General features: G+C 37.1%; 2 protein-coding genes across 5 annotated transcripts; both read left to right on the top strand.

The window, feature by feature from the left end:
- The first annotated feature begins 5,928 nt into the window (after window positions 1–5,928).
- On the top strand, window positions 5,929–10,693 carry LOC115996620 (glutamate receptor 3.4-like). 2 transcript variants are annotated; one of them, XM_031235948.1, is made up of 8 exons: window positions 5,929–6,191; window positions 6,624–6,731; window positions 6,868–7,212; window positions 7,347–8,686; window positions 8,798–9,075; window positions 9,231–9,262; window positions 9,373–9,782; window positions 9,959–10,693. In XM_031235948.1, exons 3-8 carry the CDS (start codon window positions 6,927–6,929, stop codon window positions 10,424–10,426), a joined length of 2,814 nt encoding a protein of 937 aa, XP_031091808.1. In that variant the 5' UTR covers window positions 5,929–6,191; window positions 6,624–6,731; window positions 6,868–6,926; the 3' UTR covers window positions 10,427–10,693. The 2 variants fall into 2 exon arrangements, with proteins under 2 accessions (XP_031091808.1, XP_031091807.1); XM_031235947.1 differs by lacking the exon at window positions 6,624–6,731.
- A 1,273-nt stretch (window positions 10,694–11,966) lies between these two features.
- Window positions 11,967–14,151, top strand: LOC115995737 (septum-promoting GTP-binding protein 1-like). 3 transcript variants are annotated; one of them, XM_031234852.1, is made up of 7 exons: window positions 11,967–12,103; window positions 12,287–12,656; window positions 12,751–12,871; window positions 12,960–13,059; window positions 13,319–13,358; window positions 13,442–13,525; window positions 13,617–14,151. In XM_031234852.1, exons 2-7 carry the CDS (start codon window positions 12,333–12,335, stop codon window positions 13,779–13,781), a joined length of 834 nt encoding a protein of 277 aa, XP_031090712.1. In that variant the 5' UTR covers window positions 11,967–12,103; window positions 12,287–12,332; the 3' UTR covers window positions 13,782–14,151. The 3 variants fall into 3 exon arrangements, with proteins under 3 accessions (XP_031090712.1, XP_031090713.1, XP_031090714.1); XM_031234853.1 differs by having other exon boundaries at window positions 11,972–12,091; XM_031234854.1 differs by having other exon boundaries at window positions 11,972–12,103; window positions 12,296–12,656.
- The last annotated feature ends 967 nt before the right edge of the window (window positions 14,152–15,118 follow it).

The following is a 15,118-nucleotide window of genomic DNA, read 5'->3' as shown; positions in this document are numbered from 1 at the left end:
GATTTCTTTCTTCTTGAAATAGGCCGTGTGCGAAAGGAAAATATATAAAAGAGTAGCCATTCTACTTCTTCTTGAGATTATCCTATGTGTTCAATCCTTGTTCTAGTTCGCCGAAAATAATATAGGATGAGTGCTCAACTATATTATTGTGATCCATTTTATCCTGGGAGACCGACACTACAACGCTCCTAGCACCATGGGAGGTAGCGAATCGGTTTTAAGGAAAGTGTGTTATACACGACTTGGATTTTTCCATTACTGTTTCCATTTCCATTTACGTACTGTTAATTTCAGATTTCTTATTTATATTCGGAATATATTGTTATTTTCGAATTATTTCTTGCCAATTTATGTTCTGTTATTATTATTGATGTACATGTTTATTGTACAATATTCTCCTACTATATTTCTGTCTCGATGTATTACTTAGAAGATGATCCGGCCAAAGACCTTTCCTTTTTGGTTTTTCCCCCTGACAAACTTAAAACCGATATTTTTTTTAAAAAAAAGTTTTGAAGATTGTTTCGTTCAATCTTAAAACTGATGTGGTGCTTTGAAGATTGTTTCGTTTAATCTTAAAACCAACTAGATAGTTGTTTCTAACAACTTAAAACCGGATTTGGTGTTTTGTAGATTGTTTGTAACAATCTTAAAAACTGACCATGTTTTTATATTCTTCTAATATGACAATTGATAATAGTAGTATGGAGAATAATAATAATAACAGTGGCCGAATGGCAATGAGCTTGGGCATTCGAATACCCCAGTGAATGTTGATTCACATACAAGTGGTGGTATCCAAAGCTCATGCGAAGTAGTATTGGTACTCGGTACCAAGTGGATTGGTAGAAATACCAACGAAGTTCTAGAGAAAGAACTTCAAGTGATTGGCAAGAAAATAAAATGGAAAATAACAGTGAATGGAATTTATTCATACTTGTTCGAAAATCTTCCCTAGTAGAAGATAATAAATTTAATATGATGTATATAATATCATATTTACCGTGACAAGGAGTATGACTATACTGGACTGGACTTGGATTGACTGAACTTCCTGGACTGTAAAATAAAATAGTGGAAACTAACCTAATTTATTTGACTATTGTTTGGGAAGAAGTTTTGTTGTTTGTTTTGCCTCCAGGATAGTCGAAGAAGTGGATTCAATTATCATCATGAAGAAAGCTGGGCGAGTAAGATGGTTGCAAGTCACGGCAGCAGTTGAGGATCTCCGAAATCCGGCCGATCGCAGGTCGTGAGAAATCATCAGTGCCGTTGTGTCACGGTTTACTGCAAAGATAGTTGCTACTGATGATGATGCTCGGCCCTTTATTGATGACTGCCAGGCAACCTCCTTATTCTCTGCTTCTTCTTCTCTTGTTTTTCTCCATCCTTAGATTAGTTTATTAATTAAGAGATGGGTATGATGATGAATTCCATTGTAAAACAAAGTGGTAGGTCCCACCACCAATTATGTTGTCTATCTTGGAAGTGTAGATTGAGTTGTAATGGTGGATGTTGCAGGGAATCTTCTTACCACTATGATGTGTTTGTATATGTATACTCAATGTAATAGATAGGTATATATATAATGGAGAAAGTGGTTGCATGTGTTGTGGCCGTGTGGTATATGCAAATATACACACATGCAAGGAAAATGGATTATGGTTGGCTGCCATATTAATTATGGACTGGATGCCAAAGTGATCCATAATACACGGATTACACGCATACATGGTGTATGTGAAAGTGGCAATAATTATTGATTAATAATATATATGGTATATATTATTATGGAAAAATTATTGGTGAGAATAGCAATGATATTGCATATTCTATAATCCGGTGAACTTGGGTTCATAGACCGGTAGTGACATCAAGGGTATATAAGTATATCCTAAGATGTAGTACAAGTGAAAGTACTATATGACTTGGTTGAAAAATCACAAGAAATTCATTGTGTTGAATTTCGGAAATGACAACCATGGAAATTTCATGATATGTTGGTGGTTCCTAGTAGAAAGGAACATGAGTCTAACGCTCAAACCGTTAAAGAAGTAAGAGATTTGAAATATTTGATTTCTTATTCTTGACTGTTTTGGTATGGTTTGTGTGACTCAAAAAGTAATGTTCAAATTTGTTAAAGAATATGTTAAAGATTTAACATATTGGACATGAGTTTAATGCTCAAACCATTAGAGAAGAAGAGACTTGGAAATATTTTCTATATTGTGTTGATAAATGGTTTGTGTGACTCAAGTAGTGTTGATCAAACCTACTAATGAATATGTTAAATTTAAGATTTAGCATATTAGACATGAGTTTGGCAACTTTAATCTTTGAGATTAAAAATTATTAAAAAGGCAATGTCTTGTTTTAAGCCAATCTCCTTATGATTAAATCCTGAAATTTTAGTAAGGATAATAATCAAAGTTAAGAAATTTTTCACAACTGGTATGATCTTTTTGAATATGTGATGTCAAAAGATAAAATAGCAGATCTGCTAACCTAAGGGTTAAAATGAGAGTTGTGAAAAAAAATTGTAACGAGGATGGGACTAAAGCCCTTGGAATAAAATTTCTATAGTGGATACCCAACCTAGTTAGCACCTAGGTTCAACGGGACAACTAAATTATAGAATGAAGCATGTCACTGTGGGGGTTTTCAAACTCCTAACCTCTCCTCGTGTGAAACAGTGACTCCCGTACGAGGCTAGCACCTTGATGCTTTAATGATTCGAATTGTCAGTGGACATGAGTATGCGGGATACTCGGAAAAGAATCACCTATGTGAGAGAGAAGTGGGGCCGCTTTGAAGGAGAATTGATTGGGCTCAATTCTTTAGAAACTCTTGCAGAACCAGGAACGGTGTTCCATGGCCAAAATGGGCACACCCATGAGAACAGAACAAAGTTTGGAAGGTTTCTGTGTGAGATATATCATCTTCTACACAAACGGCAGTTGGTTCAAAGATATCCCGTTCTACCAAACCGCCAGTAGAGTAAATATAGTTTCACAAGGGAAGGTTCAAAGATAACCCCTACCTATCCTATGCAGGAATCATCCGTTTGAACACTTTTGGGTCTTTCTTTTTGTTAGTCCCGGAAATCAATTTTTCATTCATGTGGGGGATTGTTGGAAAATTTGATAATAATATTGCATTTTAAGTGACTATTTTGTGGTATAAAATATGAGAACTTCACTTCCGATTTAATCGGGTAAATGTGAATTCGATTTCTTCTATTTAGTAGAAGAAATTAATATTTTGTACACATAAAGTAGAAAATAGGTGAATGAGAAATTGATTCTCAAAATATACCTATTAGATCACTTTAATAATGCTTTATTATAATAATATTTTATTATTATTATTATATTATTATTATTTTTTTTTTGTGGATTTTGGGAGTTGTGATGTTGGAAGAAATGCCTTTGTCTCCCACGCCGTTCACCCACTCCAAAGCCACTCTCTTTTGTTGTTTTATTGTAAAAATAAAACCACTTGTACTCCCACTTCTAGATGTTGCTTTGCATAGTACATAAAGGAATTTCTTCCTTTATTTACTCCTAGGAAGGATAAAAAGCTTAGGACTTTTGTCTATTGCTTTTGACTTGTTATGGGTTAGCAAAATACCCTTAACTTGTGAAGTATTTAAAATGCCTCTAGTTGGCCATCCGGAGAGATGCAAGCAACACGGTACACTTTTCCTTTCTCTCTCTTGGCTATTATCAGAGTGTTCATTTGATTTCTTTCTTCTTGAAATAGGCCGTGTGCGAAAGGAAAATATATAAAAGAGTAGCCATTCTACTTCTTCTTGAGATTATCCTATGTGTTCAATCCTTGTTCTAGTTCGCCGAAAATAATATAGGATGAGTGCTCAACTATATTATTGTGATCCATTTTATCCTGGGAGACCGACACTACAACGCTCCTAGCACCATGGGAGGTAGCGAATCGGTTTTAAGGAAAGTGTGTTATACACGACTTGGATTTTTCCATTACTGTTTCCATTTCCATTTACGTACTGTTAATTTCAGATTTCTTATTTATATTCGGAATATATTGTTATTTTCGAATTATTTCTTGCCAATTTATGTTCTGTTATTATTATTGATGTACATGTTTATTGTACAATATTCTCCTACTATATTTCTGTCTCGATGTATTACTTAGAAGATGATCCGGCCAAAGACCTTTCCTTTTTGGTTTTTCCCCCTAACAATTTGTTGCATCAGTTTCTGCGTGCTGAAGCAGCCTACTGAGGACTTTTGAGAGTCTGGACTTTTGACTTATGCTCTCATCCTCTCTCTATGCATCTTTCTTCTATAACCTAATGTCACGGAACATCAAGTTATAACTCTAATCGACAAAGAACTACAATGAAGTAAATCAGATTTAATTGTCTAATTAAATTGGTCAGATTGTTGACTTTAAGCACAAGATTTCAAGTTTTACTCTTAGTATGAACAATCTAAATTTTATGGTTTGAGTCAATCAGTTATGACAACTTAGACACTTAAGTTACTTTACCTCTTTATGGTTGTTTGTCGGCTTCCGTCACAAGGTGGAATTTACCTTACCTGTGAGTTTCCTTTGTCATACCAAGAAGACCAATGAACAGATTTCATAGAGAGTCAAACTTGCAACTTTGTGTTTATTAAACTAATTATTTGATCAACTTGATTGGAATAGAAGTGAAGAACTTATTTCAAAAAAAAAGAAGTGAAGAACCTATTATCTCATAAAATAATTATTTTTTCTTTGTCTAAAAATTTAATAAAAAGAATTATTAAAAATTTAATAAAAAGAATTATTTTTTAAAAAATTAATAAAAAGAAAAGAAAAGAAAGTACCCAATAGCTGGCGGTATATATTCGAGTCCAAGATAAATTGATGGTGTCGTTGAGGTTGAAAATTATCTTGAAAAGAAATTATTATATTACAGAGTACTTCTTCTATGTTTACGTATTTATAATTAATTCTCCTTTTATAATCCACGTGGAAAATAATTAATTGATTATTTAAGTACGTATGGTTGATGCAGACTTTCAGAATAATGGGGACACTTTGAAGATGGCGATTCCTGATTCGAAAATGACATAATTGGCCTCTTCAAGATATTTCTTTATTTACCTGTTCAAGTCCCCAAACTTTCTCTTATTTCTCTTTTCTTGCTTACTGTATAATAGTCTATTTTAAAAAAAATTCTGAATGATAGAGATAATTGAAAATGCATTGTCAAGAATTGAACTTATATTAATATTTAAGTATAAGAATTATGTCGCGCCCACTAGACTGTCTTTTTGAAGCAGAGTTTAAGATTGTTGTATCATTTAATATACAGGAAAACTCGTTATTCGAAAGTGTCTTCTAGGTGAATCTTGCTTTGTGACTTCAAATCAAAAAAATCAATAAATAATTCTAATTAAAAGGTGAACTTAAAATTGTTCAACTAACTTGATTAAGGTTGACCCGACATTATTGTATTGAATTGAATACGGTATGTTGGTATCACATGCTACACAATGGCAAATACACGTGGTCCGACTCAGAAAAGTTTATCCTCTTCATTGAAATTTGACACCATCTGATGAAAGGGATACCTTGCCCAGTTGAAGACGTGGCACAATGGTAGCCCTCGATGTTGTCAGCTTGACAGGTTAAACTCATTCTTTAATATTACTTGTAGGAAAAAATCTACAGCAAACAATGCCACCTCACTTTTGGTGAACAAATGGTACCCCATAAACGAAAAATAATAAGTTTATCCACATATTTTAATAAGAAAGAAAACTTAAATAATAGAAGTTATAATTTTTTATTTTTTATTATCAATCACAGTAAAAAAAAAAAAAGAGTGAGAATACATGAGTACTGAAACGTATAATTACTGCTAAAGAGCATGACTGTAGAATTGTAAAGGTTGGAACAAGAAGCTGAGGGGCAATGAGTCTTCAAGAATCATTCTTTACTGAGCTTTCAAGACTGCCCTAACATGGCCATTCATTGAGCCTTTACAGGGAAAAGAGAAGTGAACCCCTCCCCACTTTCTTTGTCTATAAATACCTATAAATAGGAAAATATTAAAAAAAAAATAAAATTCTGCCCTTTGTTTGTCCACACACAACTATATATTCTGGGGAGAATCCTCTGCAAAAGAGGTTGCGTTCAGCTGCCCAGGAGTGGATACCAAGGTAATACCTTGATGAATGCTGGAATAATTTACAGAATGGTTTCTTCAACTTGTGTTAATTTTATTGTTTTTAAAGATCTTTTTGTCCTTTGAGTGGAATATAATTTGTTGTGGTAGCTGTATAGATAGTGCAGATTAGCAGATGTGTTGTGTTTGGTGAAATTGAAGGTAATAGATTTTCATGTTTAAATACTGGGTTCAGTGGGAATCAATTGTGTCTGCTAAGATTTTGTTTCTTATTATATTATTATATTATTTTTTGTAATGAAACTTCCACTTGTTGGTTGTCCCTATGTTTCTTTTGGCTGATTTTTATGTTATCTAACTAGTATCTGCTCCTATTTGAATTCTTGTAACTCAGTATCTTTTCTTGGGAATGGTTTGTTATCTGAGTTTGAAGCTTTTAATTTTTCCAGAATTATTTTTTTTCTAGATTATTTGTTGAAGATTTCTTCTGTGTTTGGCTGTAAATGCTTGCCAAATGAATGAGAACACACCAGACTCCCAAGTCCCATCTCTTTCTTCAATCAAATTCTTGCTGGTGGGTCCCCACCATCAAGCTCTACCTGCTGTATGACTTTTGAATGTTTATGGCCCTCGGCCCCTTGTTCGTATCTTTTACTTTAGACTTGATTTTCTGAGCTTGAGGCATTGTTTTGTGGTCTATCTGTTAACAGGGGCTTGAATTCTTGAGAAATGGTGATGTGAATTGACTCTTTAGTTGGCTTTAGTAGAGATGGAGGCTCATGCACATCTGAAGAGCAGGTTTCTATTGGTAATTTGTTGTTTATCGGTGCCTTTGGCAGTTTTAGGAGGTCGGAATGGAACTGCTCCTTCCAGACCAAGGGTCGTGAATATTGGAGCTTTATTCACGATAAACTCAGTTATTGGACGCTCTGCTAGGCCAGCCATTAAAGCTGCTGTGGATGATGTGAATTCTGATTCGAGCATTCTTAGTGGCACCAAATTGAACCTCATAGTGCAAGATACAAATTGCAGCGGATTCATTGGCACTGTTGATGGTAATAGGCTAATACCTTTATCTTGTTTTCTTTCTTACCATGATTTTGGCGTGTCCCTAACCATTGCATTAGACTTTTCGATTAGGATATATTGACAATGGCATTAGTTTTAAACCGAGCTATTTGCTTTGTAGCTTTGCAGCTGATGGAAAGAGATGTAGTTGCTGCAATTGGTCCACAATCCTCTGGAATAGCGCATGTAATTTCTCACATTGTGAATGAACTTCATGTCCCGCTTTTGTCATTTGGGGCAACAGACCCGACTCTTGCTTCTCTGCAGTACCCATATTTTCTTCGCACAGTCACGGATGATTACCACCAGATGCGCGCTGTTGCTGATCTTGTTGAGTATTTTGGATGGAAGGAGGTAATTGCTATCTACGTTGATGACGATAATGGTAGAAATGGGATTTCAGCATTGGGCGATGCTCTTTCTAGGAAGCGTGCCAAGATATCTTACAAAGCAGCCTTATCTCCCGGGGCCTCGAGAAATGAGATGTATAACGTGTTAGTCAATGTGAATTTGATGGAATCTCGAGTATATGTAGTGCATATAAATCCTGATTCTGGGCTATTGCTGTTTTCAGTAGCAAAGAGTCTTAGTATGATTTCCAGTGGCTATGTTTGGATTGCTACAGATTGGCTTCCTTCTGTTCTCGATTCTTCAGAATCAGTTGATCCAGACATGATAAATGTCTTGCAAGGGGTTATTGCACTCCGCCATCACACCCCAGACACCGATCAGAAGAAAAAGTTTGCATCTCGCTGGAGAAATTTTAAGGAGAAAGAAACCTCGGGCTTTAATTCATATGCACTCTATGCTTATGATTCGGTGTGGTTACTTGCACGTGCTCTTGATCGTTTTTTCAATGAAGGTGGAAATGTTACATTTTCTGATGACCCGAGGTTGCAGGATACCAAAGGCAGTTCCCTGCATTTGTCATCTCTCCGTATTTTCGACCAGGGCCAGAAGTTACTCGAGATACTTACTAGTGTTAACTTCACTGGTTTAACTGGACAAGTTAAGTTTGATACAGATAGGGATCTGATTCATCCCGCATTTGATATTCTCAACATTGCTGGAACTGGATCACGGCTGCTAGGTTATTGGTCGAATTATTCTGGGCTATCTCAAGTTACTCCTGAGATTTTGTATGCAATGCCTCCAAACTCTTCAACCAGCAGCCAACATCTAAACGGCGTTATATGGCCTGGTGACGTTACACAGCAACCCCGGGGATGGGTATTCCCCAATAATGGAAAGCCTTTGCGTATTGCAGTCCCCAACCGTGTCACTTATCCTGTATTTGTTAGTAAAGAAAAAGGACCTTCTGGGGTGAGAGGATACTGTATTGACATATTCGAAGCTGCTGTACAGCTGTTACCTTACCCTGTTCCTCACGTCTACGAATTATATGGAGATGGCAAACGAAACCCCTCGTTCAACAACATTGTGGAAGATGTTGCAAAACAAGTAAGTACTAGTACTAATCGATTTGCTAAGTATTCTTCTGTCTAATACTATTCTGCATTACTGCCTATTCCAAAAATGTGCAAGGTTAATCATTTCGTTTGGCACTCTTAGAAATATGATGCAGCTGTTGGGGATGTTACAATTACCATGAACCGGACAAGGATGGTGGACTTTACTCAGCCTTATATCGAATCGGGACTAGTGGTAGTCGTGCCTGTCAAAGAGGGTAAATCCAATCCATGGGCTTTTCTCCAACCATTTTCACTGCAAATGTGGTGTGTCACGGGGGCTTTCTTTCTCTTTGTTGGAACTGTTGTTTGGATTCTTGAACATCGGATTAATCAGGAGTTCCGTGGCTCACCACGACAACAACTTGTCACCGTCTTCTGGTTAGTTTCTCTCAACTTGTGCAGACAATACTCAATAGAGCAAGTTGATTCAAACATAATTTTATTACTATCTAGAATTAATACATTCATGTAGATTGTTTTGAATTGAACTTTCCCCTTTCGTGTTCATAACTTCAGGTGGTTTATTCTTGCAGGTTTAGTTTCTCAACAATGTTCTTTGCACACAGTAAGTTCATCCCATCAGCTGCCAATCTTTCCATTCAAGTTGTCGCGTGTTTTCTAATGATCAGTTACCTATGAGAACTCCCAATACTAATCTGTTTTTAAATTCGATAGGGGAGAACACTGTGAGCACGTTAGGGCGCTTGGTGCTGATTCTGTGGCTCTGGGTGGTTTTGATTATAAACTCGAGTTACACAGCTAGCTTGACTTCAATCCTCACAGTCCAGCAGCTATCCACAGGCATTCAAGGGATTGACAGCTTGATCTCGAGCTCTGAACCTATAGGAATCCAAGATGGGTCATTTGCGTATAACTATCTCATTGAAGAGATGAATGTGGCAGAATCCCGCCTTCGGATCTTGAAAAAGCCAGACGACTATATTGATGCTCTACAGAAAGGTCCAAAAGGCGGGGGAGTTGCTGCAATCGTCGATGAGCTTCCATACATCGAGGTTTTCCTGTCCAACACGAAATGCAATTTCAGGATTGTTGGCCAGGAGTTCACAAAGAGTGGATGGGGATTTGTAAGTACTTTAACTTCACCTATCATCATAATTGACTTACATTACATAAACTGTTGGGCAGAGGCCCTGAAGGGCCAAGTCCAGTATCCTGCCTGGCCCTACCTGTTATGCAGGAGCTACTAGTTATAACTTTTGACGTAGTGGTAAGCGTTTTATCCTAACATCATACTGGCCAGGCATTTCAAAGGGACTCCCCTCTGGCGGTTGATATGTCAACTGCAATCCTTCAACTGTCAGAAAACGGGGACCTCCAACGAATCCACGACAAATGGCTGTCTAAAGAAGGCTGCTCACAAGAGACCGAGGTGGACGATAGCAGGCTTTCCCTGAAGAGCTTCTGGGGGCTATTCCTCATCTGTGGCATTGCCTGTTTCCTCGCCCTCCTCGTGTTCTTCTGCAGGGTGTGCTTGCAGTACCGTCGTTACACCCCTGAGCAAGAGATGGATCAGGTTGTCAATGAGCCCGAAACTACCCAATGTAGCGGTGGCACCCTTCGTGCTCCCAGCTTCAAAGACCTGATAGATTTTGTTGACAAGAAGGAAGCCGAGATCAAGCAAATGCTGAAGAGGAAAAGCAGTGGCAACAACTCCAACAAGCGACAACTCGATCAAAGTGAAGATGGGCACCCTAGTTCCCCGGTATAAACAACATCTTTTTTGTTATGTAAATGGTTCATACATTTTATTGTGACACCAGAGATTTTAGGCACAGAACAGCAGAATGTCTTGAAGAAGGCAAAGATGGATGGAATATCACTTCTAGATTTGACATTACTTGTTTAATAAAGTGATATTTGCATCAAAATCCTGCTCAAAAGGTAGCATTAATGTACCTAAAGACCTTGGTTGAAGTGAAGGGGAAAGGGAAGTCTGACCTATGAGGTCCACAAAATTTTGAGCTATTAATCTTAATTAGATTCTTTTTGTCAAAACCATGAATATAAAATACTACAATTCTTTTGGTTTAATATTAAATACACTCCTAAATGGGAAGTTATAGGCACGAACCTCGATGGTGATATTGACTTTTTGTACTTTAGTTGATTGAAAAAGTAATTATGAACATATACTACATTGCAATAGAATTAATAGTAAAAGGAAACAATATTTTCTTCTTTCATACAAATTATTTCAACTCACCATGGGTCCCTTGCATTGAAAAGGAGGTCGCAATGTCGCATTGTCCTTTACAACTCCTAAGGTTGAACCTTGCCACGGTTGCAATCTTATCCAACCATGTCTCCATGATTTTGACACTTCGACCTTGCCTGAAAGCTCATTCACATATATTGTCAAAGTATGGGCAAATTGCAATTTTTTTGTCCCCCGAAATAACAACAAATTCAGTTCTTTTCATTAACAGATTCATTAAAATTATAGTTCATCGGATTTAACAATAGAAAAGCAACTCCGAGTAGCTTAGTTGGTTTGTGGGGGACAAATTATGGGTAAAAAGGGCAGGAAAATTGTTGTTCAGGACTAGAAATAATATTATAATTACTAGGAATCAAACCCTAGTGTATGGGTTGAAGGTTAGGATCATGAGCCACTAAGCCATGAGTGTTGTAATGGTCCAACAGGTAATGTCTAAATGAAGACATCAAACTCCTTATATAGTGTTGAAGACCTTCTAGATGGTTGACAAATGTACGACTCTAGCTTGCTTTCATTATAGGTCATACACGCGTGCCCCCCACTACCTGAATGTCAACAATCTTCACATAGATAAGTAAAACATCATGCCTTTTGATATACATAAACTAAGTAGTTTGGGTGGTTGGTGCTTGTGTTGCTAAGCCGTGGTCATAAGTTTAAATCTTGTTTGCTGCACTTGGCTTAGCATTTTATACCTTCCTTTTGGACCACCATGATTCATTCCTTCTTAACAATAAAAATGGGTCTTTCTTGGATCAAAACTTTCTCAATAAAATGGGCCTTCTGGGTCATTGCTCCATCAATTATAATAATTTTAAATAATGAATTGAATTTTTATTAATGTTAATAAATAATAATCGGTTATTGTTGGAGAATATTTATTAATTAATGAATAAAGATGTGAAATGTTCCGTAAGCAGTAAGAAAAAAGTTGAAATTGGATGAGTAGAAAAAAAGTTGACTTGGGAATAGGCATGGGTCGAGAAAAGCGGTCAACCGCGTTGAATGCGAGGCCACCATAAGCTTGTGGAATGGCCGTTTGGGAAAAAAAAGGGGAAGCAATAAATGACGATAGAAAATAAATTTCAAATATTCTCTACAAAAGATGAGAGATCCTGTCACCATTACTTTCATGGCGAAGGCAAGAAGCTAGAGGTTGAGGAGGCCGTAACTAATTTCTACCCTTTTTCTTTCTTCTTCTTCTTCTGTATCCGTAACGCCACTTTTATATATATATATATATAGCATAAAGATAAAGATGTTTCAGAGTAGGTACCACCAACTTTGTTGTTGTTGATATTGATGTTGTTGTTTTTGTTGTTGTTGTTGTTATTGTTGTTGCCATACAAGAACAAAAAGGGATTGATTGAAGACGACGAGGACGAAGACGACGATAATGGCTCATCTCAGCGTGAAGAGAAAATTGCTGCTGAGGACCTCAATTCTGCAGAAATACCTCACTCGCCTCTGGCGCCAAATCCTTGCTCGCCGGGTTCATAAGTCCGCCAAGTACCGCCAGTTGCCCCGCACCACATCCGCCGCCTCCGCCGTGATACCCCCTGCGGTCTCCCTGCCCCGCGACGCCGTCGAATGCAGCTTCTCCTCCTCCGCCTCCGCCTCCGACCCGCCCCGCTTCGATCTCGACAAGGACGGCTCCGATTTGGTCGCCTTGAAGATTAGCCTCTTGGGCGATAACCAAATTGGCAAAACCAGTTTTCTGGTTAGTGGTTAGCATTATTCCATTCTATTGCCCTTTATCGTTTCATCATTGCCGGTTTTTCTTAATGAATGCTTGATTTTGTTATGAATGGAAGACTAAGTACGTAGGGAAAGAGAAAGGGAAGGCAGGGATTTCGAGAAATGGACTGAATCAGATGGACAAGACAATTAATGTCAAAGGGGCTCAGATATCTTACAACATCTGGGAAGTGGAAGGTAATGGAGCCAACCACATAGTTCCATTTCTGTAATCAACTCACAATATATGATTCAATCTTGCACTAAAAAAAGTATGATAATGCAGGCACTGATTTTTCATCTCAGTACCATATTCGTGCTGCTTGTAAAGACTCTGTGGCCATGTTGTTCATGTTTGATCTCACAAGTAGGTGCACCCTCAATAGGTATGGACCCATATCCTCGTATAATATATAAACATAAATGTACAGTCCAACTATCAACTTAAGGTTTTAGTTGAGACATAACATATTCTGCAGGCGCGAGGGTGTGTGTTAAGCCTATAATATATAAATATAGATATGCACTGCAACTATTAGCTTAGACTTTTAGTTGTGATTCTGATGCTATAAATCCGTAAGTTTCTTGAAAAAGCATAGATGTTATCATCTTCTGAATTTGCAAATTGTTCCTTCATATATGCAGTGTTTTAGGGTGGTTCCAACAAGCCAGAAAATGGAATCAGGTGTGGTATTGCTCCTAAATGTTAGAATGGTGGATTCTTGAAGGTACATTCATCTGACTGCAGAATGTTTCTGTTAATTTCAGACAGCAATTCCTGTGATGATTGGGACAAAGTTTGATGATTTCGTCGAACTGCCTCTAGATTTGCAGTGGACAATTGCTAGTGAGGTGGTGTTCTGCTTCTGTTTTGTTTACATTTCTGGTAAAAGAATGAAATTTGGGGTAATATTGACATGTATCTATGTGTGACTGGAAACAGGCAAGAGCATATGCAAAGGCACTGAATGCTACCCTGTTCTTCTCTAGTGCAACCTACAACATCAATGTGAATAAGATCTTCAAGTTTGTCACCGCGAAGCTCTTCAACTTGCCATGGACAGTGGAGAGGAATCTGACGGTTGGAGAACCCATGATTGATTACTAGGCCTGATCTCCACCATCCCATTTGGTGTCATTGTAGATAAACACACCATTTATTTCCCTGCAGAATAATTTACACTGTCAACCGGTCGCCCCTAGATTAGTCAGTGAGACCAGTAAATGTAGCATATCCAGCGATTCGGGTTGTTTTCATTTCTTTTTTTTTTTTTTTTTCACGATGGAGTTTCTTTCAGGTTAGGGGCAATAGTCAAACTCCATGCTTTCATTCTTCTTTCTTTGGTAAGGAAAAAAAAAAAAAAGCCGGCCTCTTTGCTTTGTGGTCCTCTAAAATTGTCTGTAAATCGCCATAAGTTTCTTGTTTATTTCCTTCTCTGAAAAGAAATTGCAGAGTTTAGTCTTTTGCTGTTTTGCCATGGCATGAGAAACCACAAATGAAATTAGCTCAACAATTGATCTGACAGATATATTTGGTCATGATGTTCTGTAAGGGCAAAGATGTTCTATAGAAAACCTTAATGAATGAAACAAATGGAGGATTTGATTGCATGGTTAGGACAATGAGAAAGGCAAAATCTCACATATGAAATTATGGTTTTGAGAGGTATTGGTGAAGAGGAGGCATTTCTTTCTTTAGATTTTAAAGAAAAATTCGTACACCATTATAATTGGCATTACTTATAAAATTCTTCAAAAAAAATAAAATTTGTACACTCTTAACAAAATGTAGTCTTATTATTTTATTATTATAGGCAGAAATTTGAGAAGGCCCATGCAATATTATAGACTGGTGAAAAGGATAAGAGAATGACAATCATCGTTCCCTCTCTTTCTATAGTCAAATTGTTGGAGTATTTTCTTGATGGATTTGGAGATGGCAATGGAGAATCCAATTGGTACAATGATAGACATTTGATCTTTACCATACATGTAGAGATGTCAAAATGGACTTAACCCGCTCCGCCTTGCCAATAGGACAGAGTGCGCTTTGAGATTTTATGCATATTTTATTGACATGCTGTTTAGCCCACCCTGCTTAACTCGTGGGCTTGGCGGATCAGCGGGGTTTGTTAAATTACTAAATTAAAAAATTATTAAAATAAATAAATGTTACAAATTTACGAAGCAAAAATCCTAAGATAATTAGCTAATTTTCTTATATTTAGACTACTTTTGTTTAAATTTTATAGTTTAAACTATCTAAAATGATTTTAACATTTACATTTTTTATATAAATTATAAATTTACAAAAATTACAAAGTTAATATTTTGACGGGCCCCGCAAAACTAAGGCGGTGTGGCGCTGTCGACTTCCCTTAGACACATATTATTGACGGACTTTTAGCTTACCTCGTCACACGGCAGGCTTTGGTGGGATTTGTC

This window comes from Ipomoea triloba, chromosome 11 (assembly GCF_003576645.1).
Source record: "Ipomoea triloba cultivar NCNSP0323 chromosome 11, ASM357664v1".
In the NCBI taxonomy this organism is placed as follows: domain Eukaryota; kingdom Viridiplantae; phylum Streptophyta; class Magnoliopsida; order Solanales; family Convolvulaceae; genus Ipomoea; species Ipomoea triloba.
The sequence above is the reverse complement of the archived record's forward strand: the minus strand, read 5'-3'. Positions and strand labels throughout refer to the sequence as shown.

Bases quoted from the DNA above. Each gene is read 5' to 3' on its own strand.
- LOC115996620 (XM_031235947.1), top strand. From the start codon at position 6,927: ATGGAGGCTCATGCACATCTGAAGAGCAGGTTTCTATTGGTAATTTGT. The intron at 9,076-9,230 runs GTTAGTTTCTCT...TTATTCTTGCAG, and splicing joins CAACTTGTCACCGTCTTCTG to GTTTAGTTTCTCAACAATGT. The intron at 9,263-9,372 runs GTAAGTTCATCC...TAAATTCGATAG, and splicing joins AACAATGTTCTTTGCACACA to GGGAGAACACTGTGAGCACG.
- LOC115995737 (XM_031234852.1), top strand. From the start codon at position 12,333: ATGGCTCATCTCAGCGTGAAGAGAAAATTGCTGCTGAGGACCTCAATT. The intron at 12,872-12,959 runs GTAATGGAGCCA...ATGATAATGCAG, and splicing joins CAACATCTGGGAAGTGGAAG to GCACTGATTTTTCATCTCAG. The intron at 13,060-13,318 runs GTATGGACCCAT...TCATATATGCAG, and splicing joins AGTAGGTGCACCCTCAATAG to TGTTTTAGGGTGGTTCCAAC.